The 11,021-nt window shown below is 43.0% G+C and overlaps 1 protein-coding gene across 6 annotated transcripts in view; it reads left to right on the top strand.

The window, feature by feature from the left end:
• Positions 1-2,076: 2,076 nt before the first annotated feature.
• Znf169 (zinc finger protein 169) overlaps positions 2,077-11,021 on the top strand; it is a 20,257-nt gene continuing 11,312 nt past the window's right edge. For 2 of the 6 annotated variants that reach the window (XM_031358751.1, XM_031358745.1), the window contains exons 1-2: positions 2,077-2,298; positions 8,268-8,354. In XM_031358751.1, coding sequence (XP_031214611.1) covers positions 8,313-8,354 — 42 coding nt within the window. In that variant the 5' untranslated portion in view covers positions 2,077-2,298; positions 8,268-8,312. Of the gene's footprint in view, positions 2,336-5,462; positions 5,740-8,267; positions 8,355-11,021 lie in introns of those variants that run through there. The other 4 variants (XM_031358748.1, XM_031358747.1, XM_031358746.1 and 1 more) reach the window with 4 other exon arrangements.

The following is an 11,021-nucleotide window of genomic DNA, read 5'->3' as shown; positions in this document are numbered from 1 at the left end:
AGGTGCTAGAATAATGACATCTTTCATTCATTACAAGTCACAAAGTTTTCATATTATTTATCATTCAGAGAGAGAGAGGGAGGGAATGGGAGAGAGAGGGAAGGAGGGAGGGAGAGAGGGATGGAGGGAGAAAGGGAAGGAGAGAGACCTTATCTCAAAATGCAAAACAACGACAACAACAAAACTGAAGCAAGGTGCTGAGCATCCCAACCCCAATCTTCATGCTTGAGTACCATGGCGTGCAGACTATAATGATCCACTGAGCCCATCTCCCCCATGATATTTGTTTTTATTTAATGTATTAATGTGTTTTGCCTGCAGGTAAGTGCACCCTGTACATGCAATGTCTGTAGAGGTCAGAAGAAGTCATCTGATCCTTGGAACTGGAATTATAAGCAGTTGTGAGTCATCTTATAGATGCTGGGAACTGAGCCTGGGTCCTCTGCATGATTAGCAAGTGCTCTTAACTGTTGAGTCACCTCTCCAGCCCCTCTCCTTATTTCTTAACATTATTCTTATTGATTTCTTTTTTTCTTTATCTGAATAATATAGGCCCATTTTACTGGCATGACATCTTTTTTTTTTTTTAACTGAAAACTTGACATTCTAAGTTTTGCCTGAGTGTAGCATGTATCCTAAGTATGCTTGAACTTTAAAAAATAAAATAAAATAAAACGAAGTTACTTGTAACTTAGTTTTGCACTTCCTTAGGTGAAACAAAGAAGGCTCTGGGGCCCCATCTTGTCTTCCTACAGAGGTGAAACCATTTCCGGATATTATGTAAAACTATGAAGGCTTTATTGCTTCGTAGGAATAGGTATTGTTCCTCACCCCTTGTAATTCCTCTGACATTTTCCCTGTGGCTTTTCCCAGGACAGTACAGCTTCATGTCACCTGCTGTAAATGTTCGGTGGGTGCGTGAGGATGAGGAGCCAGTGCAAATCTCTGGATTTCTGTTTCTTCATACTGATTTCTGTTCCTTTGAACTGAGCTGTCTTGGTTCCCCCAAGACCCCGGCTTTCTCTCAGGTTGACCTCCAGGTTCTACTCGGGTCTCCCTTCTCTGTTCTGTGAGAAGAACGTTTTCTCACCAGGGGAGTTTGCCGCTCACTTCGTTTATTGTTCATATCACTGATTTTCCTTCACTGTTTCCGTGTGCAGTGCTTTCCCATCGATTTCTTAGTACACGTTGTCCTTTTCAAGTTTGATTTATGTGGAAGACTGAATCTGGTCCCTGTTGACTTCTGGTGTTTGCTACTCACTTTAAGAAGCAAATAGGAAATAATTTGAAAGTACCGCTCACAGCGGGCAGTGGTGGTACACACCTTTAATCCCAGTACTTGGGAGGCAAAGGCAGTAGATTTCTAAGTTCGAAAACAAACAAACAAACAAAACAAAAACAAACAAAACAAAACAAAACAAAAAACAAAACAGAAAAGAAAATACCACTCATGTCAAATTCCTAGAAATACAATTGAAATTTCAATTAAATTGAGTTCCGCTCAAATTCCTAGTCTTTTCGTAAATATTTTTTTCTGTTACAAGTGATTTTTGTGTGAGTAAAATAGTTTAAAACACTATAATATGAATGTCTTCAAACTTTGTTTGCCCTTGTCTTTTTGTAATCATTAAAAAAAAATCGGAATTACTTTTAAGAAACAACACCCACAGCATTTTTAGCATTTAGAAGTGCATCCATATATGCTGCAGTTTAAAACACACGACTAACGGGCATGTAAAAAACAAAACAAGAATGAATTGGCAGGCGGAAGGCATCTAGATAAAACAACTTTTTAAAAGAATTGATTAAAGAGCCTCTTTAGAAGTACCCGAAGATTACTTCGGTTTGGCTTTTTCTGATTTTTCTGTTTTTCCAAGACCCTACCCGGTTGTCCTGAAGTCAAAGAAAGAATCCCGCAGTGGTAGGGAGCCCCTCCTGTAGTCTGAAGTTTCGGGTTGCAGCCACCAAGTCAGCCCGGGTGTCCTGCAGCACGCAGCATTCTGGGTATTGTAGTTCCCCCATCTCTAGCGCTGCGTGGGTAGTGAAGTGCGCGCGCGTCATCCCGGTCGGTGTACTTCCGCATCCTGCAGTCGTCACCTGTGCCTGTGTACGGTCCTCCCGCGGTTCTGGTGAAAGAAAGTGCAGACGACCCCGGCTCCTGCAGATCCCTTCAGGCTGGGAAGAGTCCGGAGAGCTGGCGTGGGCCACCTACAAGGTTCAGGTGTCTGCCGCGGTTCCATCCTCGATGCGTGGAGTCTTTGGGAGTGGACCCAGCTGTTCTGCCCAAATCAGAGAAAGGTCTCGGTGAAGACCCTCGGGTCGGGGAGAACGTCACGTGAGAATGGGATTTGGGGGCCTCGTCCTAGACAAGGTGCAGGTCCGTCTGGCCTGCATTCCAGGCTATGAAGCTGTAGGTGTGTCCCCTGTGTTAGTGTGAGGTCAGGGAGATCAGACCTGGGGCACCTAGATGTCACCTTTCCACCCCCACTCTCCATTGACTGGGAGGTGAGGGATAGGAGTCATCCTTCACAGGAACAAACATCTGAATTGGTGAGGACAGAAGTCTTGGAGCTGCGCTCATCATAAATTTGGAAATACAGCTTGGTCACTAGGACCAGTGTTCGTGCGGGAATCTTGCCTTGGGGGAAAACATACAGAATTGCCTGATTGGATGCAATGATAAAGATCAGGAGACTGGGGCTAGCCCTGAAGTTAGGAGCCAAAACTTGTGTGTGTGTGTGTGTGTGTGTGTGTGTGTGTGTGTGTGTGTGTGTTGGTAGTGGTGGTGGAGTTGGCCTTTTTACACGTTGTGAGCTTCTGACCTTGTGTGGCTCCTTGAGCTCTGGGACCTTCCAAGTGCCTGGAGTAAGCGGAAGGGACATTTTCCCCATGTCCTAGGGCTTGTTGGCTCCCTGAATTTCTGGAGGCTTAGCCTGGTTTCTCAGTTCTCTGAGTGACCCTTACAACTCATTTTGATTATATTCACCACCGAAAATTTCCCCCGATCCACCAGTCTTCTCTATCCACATATCTTTGTGGTTTATCTTTCTTTTTTGTTTCCAGACCCTTTAAGACTAACTTATGCTGAATCAATATGCTTGAATATTTCACTGGATGGTGATTGGCTTACCTTGGGCTATATACTCTTAGAGAAAGTCGGCTCCTCCTCTCCCGGGCAGCTAATAATTGCCCATAGCTCCATACTAGGGATTTAGTGCTGAAGTCCTGTCTCTGTGCTGAGATTGGTTCTGGCTGGGGCTTGCACAGGTCTTGTGCATGGTGTTGTAACTGCTGCGAGCTCATATGTACAGTTGCCCTATTGTGGCTGGCTTGTGTGTCAACTCGACACAGGCTGGAGTTATAACAGAGAAAGGAGCTTCAGTTGGGGAAGTGCCTCCATGAGATCCAGCTGTGGGACATTTTCTTGGTTGGTGATCAGGTAGGGAGGGCCCATTGTGGGAGGTGCCATCCCTGGGCTGGTTGTCCTGGGTTCTATAAGAAAGCAAGCTGAGCAAGCTAGGGGAATCAAGCCAGTAAGGAACATCCCTCCATGGCCTCTGCGTCAGCTCCTGCTTCCTGACCTGCTTGAGTTCCAGTCCTGACTTTGGTGATGAACAGCAATGTGAAAGTGTAAGCTGAATAATCCCTTTCCTCCCCAACTTGCTTCTTGGTCATGATATTTGTGCAGGAATAGAAACCCTGACTAAGACATAGCCTGAAGACATTGTTTCCTTGGAGTTATCCAGCACCTCTGGCTCTTACAACCTATTTACTACCTCTTGGCTGGGGTTTTGTGAGAGTATATATTCTCATTATGACTGAGGTGTCTGCAGTTTCTTATTCTTTACACCTTGGCCCGCTGTGGGTCTCTGTGTTTATCATCATTTATGCAAATAGAAGTGTCACAAATGAGGATGGAGAGAGAGGCATTAACCTATGGGTAAACCATTAAATCATTACAGATTGGCTTAATACTGTATCCATTTAGTAGGTTCTTCTCTAGGAGCTACTGCACGTCTAGATAGGTTCTTGTGCTGATAATTGTATAGGTTCCATCTTGTGGAGAGACACTTAAATCCAAGCAGAAAGTGGTTGGTGACTCCTGTGATGTTTTTGCCCTTATTTTGGCAGTAGACATATCTGTATGTCTTGCTAGGACAGTCATTATTAGAGTTTGCAGGGCTCATAGCCAGGTCCATTTGGTGACTACTTTTTTACTCCAGTAGCATGCACAGCAGCTTTTAGCAGTTGAAAACTAGCCAGAAGTGGCAGAGCTTCCAGGTCAGTACCAGCTGGATTTCTTCATGTTCTTTGGCTCAGATTTGTGGTGTCTTCAGCAATGGGATCTTATCTTCAAGTTTTAGGGGGTAACCAAGGGCATTGGCAATCGCTTGTAGTGTTTGGGGAGGGTCTTCAGGGCCTTAATGGCTAACAACTCCAAAAGAGGTAGCCCATTCCTAGCAATGGACTTTTAATTTATTAGTCTCTGGTGTTTAGTGTGTATGGGGTTATTGTTACAGGATAACAACATTTTAACCACCCCCCTTCTTTCTGTGTATATTGAGGCTTCTATGGTAGTAGGTTTCCACATGCTTTTTTTTCAGAGAGGTCTTTAGCGTTATTTATTCCTCTCTCAGGACTTATACTTTTTTTTTTTTTTACTAGATATTTTCTTTATTTACATTTCAAATGATATTCCCTTTCCTGTTTTCCCCTCTGAAAAAAAAAAAAAAACCCTGCCTCCTCCCATCCCCCTCTGCTCACCAACCCAAGCTCTCCTGCTTCCTGGCCCTGGCATTCCCCTACACTGGTGGATATATCTTTCACAGGGCCAAGGGCCTCTCCTCCCATTGATGACCGACTTTGCAGTCCTCTACTATACACATGCTGCCAGAGCAATCAGTCCCACCATGTGTACTCCTTGGTTGGTGTTTGAGTCCCTGGGAGCTCTGAGGGTACTAGTTAGTTCATATTGTTGTTCCTACTAAGGGGCTGCAAACCCTTCAGCTCCTTGGGTCCTTTCTCTAGTTCTTTCATTGAGGACCCTGTGCTCAATCCAGTGGATGGCTGTGAGCCTCTACTTCTGTATTAGGCACTGTCAGAGCCTCTCAGGAGACAGCTATATCAGGCTTCTATCAGCCAGCACTTGCCAGCATCCACAGTAGTGTCTGGGTTTGGTGACTGAATATGGGAAGGATTCCCAGGTGGAGCAGTCTCTGGATTGTCTTTCCTTCAGTCTCTGCTCCATACTTTGTTTCTGCAACTCCTTCCATGGGTATTTTGTTCCTCCTTCTAAGAAGGATCGAAGTATCCACACTTTGGTCTTCCTTCTTCTTGAGATTTTTTTGTGGTTTGTGCATTTTATCTTGGGTATTCTAAGGTTCTGGGCTAATATCCACTTATCAGAGAGTGCATACCAAGTGTGTTCTTTAGTGATTCGGTTACCTCACTCAGAATGATATTCTCCAGATCCATCCATTTCCCTAAGAATTTCATAAATTTATTGTTTTTAATAGCTAAGTAGTACTCCATAGGACTTATACTTTTTAACTTTACAGTATGAAAACATTGCAGTTGTTCCCAGAAGTATAACAGCTCTGAATTTCCATGGATCCATAACCTAAGTTTATCACTTGCAAGTGAGTGAATTGCCTTGCACCCAGTCCTCAAGTTCTCACCTCGAAGTGTGGATTTCTTTGGAGTCAACTTCTTTCTGGAGGCCTATGCCAGAGCCTGTTTGTGAGTGAATCCAGCCCCTCCTGCACCCCAGGGTGCAGTTCTGGTTTGTGTCTTTACTGGGTCATTTTAAACTGGGCTATTGCAGGATACCACACCCTAAGCTTAAGAGTCACCATCTTCATCAGGACAGGTCAGACTACTTGGGGACAGGGTCATTTGACTCCGTTTATGTGGATACATTTCTAAGTTTGCTCTCCATCCCCAATACTACATGGTTGCTTCATAAGTTGTGATCTCCGGCAGCGTTTGGTCTTGTTCTTTTGTACTGTATTAACTCTCTTGTGTCCTTTGTCCTTTCATATGAATTTGTGATTTTTAATTTGTGATTCTCAGTGCCCTTAGCTACTGAGAATAAAGACACTCACTCAAGTCAAATAGCTTTGAACATAGTAGGAAAACTGTATCCAAAAATCGCTCCTACAATTCACTCCTCGGCGCAGCAGAACTGTCAACTCTCAGCTTAGCTACCACAGAGGAAGACAACCTTATTACAATGAACTCCAGTGTCTAAAAATCATTCTTATTTTAGGCTCGTACCACAATAAGAGCCAAGACTCTAAGCTCTACTAAATACAAAACAAAACAAACAAAAAGACTTTATCTATTTATGTTCATTTAAAAAAATCTAGTAGTGATGTATTATTTTAAAAATATGCAGTTAATATGTTTGGAATTATTTAAAATTTATAATGAGAAACACATGTATTTTCAGTATTGCTGTAGATAAGCATCTACATAAGACTGTTCAATTGATTGTTGTTTTATATCAAACAAGTTTTAATATTCATTTTTATTATTAAAATATTTTATAAATTTTAAAGAATATGACAAAATAAAAAAAAAGGTATTTTAGGTGTTGAAGAGGGAGTCTCTGGGAGGAGTTGGGGTACAAAAGGAAAACAAGAATTTGTTTTAATTCTATTTACTTAAAATATGTTTTTAAATGTTAACAAATTCAGATAAATTGAAAGTATCTATCTTTTCTCATCATAATGCAGTAAAACTTAAATCAGTTTTAAAAAATCTATCAAGTAATTCCCCAAGATTTTGATGGGGGCGTGTTGGTATCTGTAGCCTCGGTTGGGAGGAAGTGGCACCTTCTCAATGCTGCATTCTTCTTATATGGTATATGTCTTATTTAGACCTTTCATTTCTGTGAATATGCTGTCACTGTCTTCAGACACACCAGAAGAGGGCACCAGATCCCATTACAGATGGTTGTGAGCCACCATGTGCTTGCTGGGAATTGAACTCAGGACCTCTGGAGGAGCAGACGGTGCTCTTAGCTACTGAGTCATCTCTCCAGACTAGATCTTTCATTTCTTTCAGCAAGGTTTTGTAGTTTTCCTTATAGCCATCTCATAACTAAATAAATTATACTTAGTATTTCTTTGTTTGGATGTTGTTGTATTATATTGTTCTAATCACAAATTCTAGTGGTTCATTGCTAGTGTATAGGAAAATAATATTTTATTATTAACTTTGTATCTACTAGTTAAAGTAACTTGCTTTAGTAGTTTTTGTTGATTTTGTGGGTTTTCTGTCCAAAGTCACACCATCTGTAGACCAAATCAGAGTTCTTCCTTTCACTGACTTCTTACAGTATAGTATGCCTGTATAAGGTTTATGTGCTATGTTTGATTGACATGTCTCTTAAGTACCTTTTTATTCCACGGAGCTTCCATCCGTAATACTTTTATCTGTTGAGGGCATCATATTTAACAATATTTGTAAGTATCAATTCATCATTCAGTACTTTTGCTTTGCTTTAAAAAAATAATGACTGTCATTTTCCCCCATACCTCCAAAGGTCATGATTACACCTAACAATAGTTAAAATTTCCTAAGATTGCCTCATGCCCCATTCATATTTAACTCTCCTTAGTGGTCTTCTCTCATTCATGTGTGTAAGCCAGGATCAGGGCAGGCCAAGTGTATCGTGTAAACAATAATTTTCTCCTATCTGTAATTAAGAGAAGATCTCCCTCTACTTCTTTCTTAAACAAACTCTTTATGAGGTTGATTTTCTATAGAATGGGGAAAGTGCTGCTGCTGACCTAAATTCCAAGTGACATTTCAACTCTTGGGCGCCTCCTCGTGGCTTTGTGAGTCAGTGTAGCCATGGTCACGTGAGAAGAGCCCAGGTGTCTTCTCAGCTCCAGTTCTCCTCTAGATCTTGAACTGGGAATTCTCCTGCTCGCTGTCCTTTAGGCTCCAGGCAGGTATGGATGGGACTCTTCTGTTTGCAGTGCGCCAGGGAGCTTTCTCTTTCAGTGTGAGTGCTTGCTTGCTGATGGGCACTCTGAGTTTTACCTAGCCGTTGGAGGATGGAGGATCTGTTACTCAGCTAGAGATGGGGCTTGACCTTCTGCCTCTCTTAGATCTGTGGGTTCTCTTTACTGGCTACATGAGCTGTAGAGATGCTTGCTCTCTGTCAACCTACCTACCTCTACTTTCTGCTCAGCCAGGAGACTAGGGCATGATGGGTCTTCTTCCTAAATGTTCTTGCTTTTCTTCTTGTTCCTCAGATTGGACTCTGAAAGCAGACTCCTCTCCAGGGAGAGTATTCTGGAATGTGGGAAATGGCCCCAGGGCTCCTGACAACCAGAGACAAGGTGAGTCCTGACATTTCCCATACTCCTTTGCCCTTTTCTGTCTGCAGTCTTTCTTGAGGGTGTAAGGCACTGCCTACCTTCATCTGGGAGGTCCGACCCATCTTACCTGGAGCTTTCTATAAAAGTTCTTTGCTTGATTCATGACAAAAACATTTTCCAGATAGTTAACTATGATTATCATGCAGTTAACATGAAAATACAGGACATCCAGGCTTATGTACCTCGTGATTGCCAAGGCCGAATAAGAGATGTATATGAAGGCCATCCTTCCCCTTGTGTGTACCTATGCACACTAGGACATGGAAGCCAGAAGCCAGCCTGGGGTGCCATTCTTGAGGAGTCATCTGTTTTGTTCTTTTGAGAAAGAGGCTTGCTGATTAAGCCAAGGTGACCCAGCGAGCTCCAGGGATCCAGTCTCCACCTCTCAGCACTGAGATTTCAGCACCTGGCTTTCTGCATGGGAGCTGGGGATCCACCTCAGGTGTTTATATTTTCAAGGATACATTTTATCAATAGCCACCTTCCCAGCCTCTAGGATGAATTTTGAAGGATTTTGCAAGCTGGAGAGTTGAAGACATTTTTAAAGGAATGTCTCAGACCTTGTGACTGCAGGCTGTCTTTTACTATGTCAGAAGCTTGCACTAGCCAGTAGCCTTTGATACATTAGTTTTCTTGTAGAGGTGAAGATGGTGTTCCTGCTGTCTGTGTGCGGCACATGGATGGCTTTGGTTTTGTGACCAACATGCTTTGTGTTTGAGTTTTCTTATATACCTGTTCTTTGACTGATGATGTTCTGCAAGCCCATTGTAATTTGAACATACTGTGAGTAGAAAGTGGATTTAATACACCCAATGTACCACAGGTAAGAACTTGATACCTCATAGGGCACCATAGAGCACCAGTTACTTGCCCTCATGATCACCTGGCTCACATTATTGGTACTGACTAGCTTGGTACAAATGGAATACTGGGTACTTGTGCTCAGGAAGAAGTCAAAATTTAGAATCAGAGACTAGCCTCTACCGAATGAATGTGTATAACTTTATACTGCTATAGGATGAAAAACATATGTTCAACCATTTTAAATTGAGGAAGCATCTATGCTTAAAAGATTGGAAGGTGATGCTTAAAAGTCTGGATTGGGCTGCGTGATAGGGCATCTGATAAAGTTCTTGTCCTGTGAGTTTGAGGACCTGAGTTTGATTTCTGAAAACCTATATTTAAAAAAAAAAAGGTGGGGGTCCGGGGAGGCTGGAGGATGACTCAGCAGTAAGAACATTCTGGGTGTGATAGCGCACGCCTTTAATCCTAGCACTCAGGAGGCAGAGGCTGCTGAATCTCTGAGTTCAAGGCTAGTCTGGTCTATAGATCAAGTTCCAGGAGAGCTGGAGCTACACAGAGAAACACTGTCTGCCTTGAAACAAACAAACAAACAAACAAACAAGCTCTGTGGAGACCTGGAGTTTGGTCTCCATCACTCACATTGGTTGGCTCACTACCACCTGGAACTCCAGCTCTAAGGAACTTGGAACCCTCTTCTGACCTCCCTGGGGCAGCTGTGTACATGTTCACATACATACGTAACATACATATACACATATACATACACATACACATACACATACACATACATATACACATAGTCAGGAGATGGCAAGATGGCACAGTGGGTAAAAGGTACCTGCTGCCAGTGACCCAAGTTTGATCCCTGTGAACTCACATGGTTGAAGGAGAGAACCAAGTCCTGCAGGTTGTCCTCTGACCTCTACACATGTGCTATGGTATACATGTACACCGCCCCCCCCAACACAAGTAAATGTTAAAACATGTCAGAACAATCAAGTGTGGTGGTGCATGCTTGTAATCTCAGTGCCAGAAAGGGAGAAATAGGCAGCTCTCTGGGGCTCACTGCCCAGGAAGCCCAGCTTATTTAATGAATCTTAGGCCAATGACAGATCTTGTCTCAAAAAACAAGGTGAACAACACTTTTTTTTTTATTAGATATTTTCTTTATTTACATGTAAATTTCTCCATTCCCAGTTTCCCTTCCAAAAAACAAAGAAACAAACAAAACAACAAAAACAAACCCCTGTTGCCTCCCCCCTCCCCATGCCTGCCACCCCACCCTCTCCCACTTATTGGCCCTGGCATTCCCCTACACTGGGGCACAGAACTTTCACAGGGCCGAGCTCCTCTCCCCCTATTGATGTGTGTGGTGGTACGTATCTAATCCCAGCTACCTAGGATGCTGTGGTAGGAGAGTTGGGAGTTGAATTAACATGGACAGTATAGCAAGAACCACTTCAGGTAAAGTGAATGAAATGAAGAGTAAAGTGGAAGGATTTAGTTTTCCTCATTTCAAGCCCTGCTACATAGCCATACCAGTTAAAACTGTGTTTTTTGGAGGTCTGGTATATATATGCCTAGAGTAAAACAGGAGACCCAGCATTTCTGGGTTCTTTGTATGGAACTGGTGTCCATACAAGGAAGGTGTCTTCAGCATAGGACAGTAAGGTTCAGGGTAGGAAGCAGGACCAGTACACCTCATGCTGCTGCTTCAAGTCACCGTGTTCCCGCTGCCTTGGCCCTGGGTAGTGAGTGAGGCTGGTGACTGGCTTTAGTCACCGCGTTCCCGCTGCCTTGGTCCTGGGTAGTGACTGAGGCTGG

The sequence above is a fragment of the Mastomys coucha genome, unplaced genomic scaffold (genome assembly GCF_008632895.1).
Source record: "Mastomys coucha isolate ucsf_1 unplaced genomic scaffold, UCSF_Mcou_1 pScaffold7, whole genome shotgun sequence".
NCBI lineage: Eukaryota > Metazoa > Chordata > Mammalia > Rodentia > Muridae > Mastomys > Mastomys coucha.
Note: the sequence above shows the minus strand (reverse complement) of the source record. Positions and strands in the feature narration are given on the sequence as shown.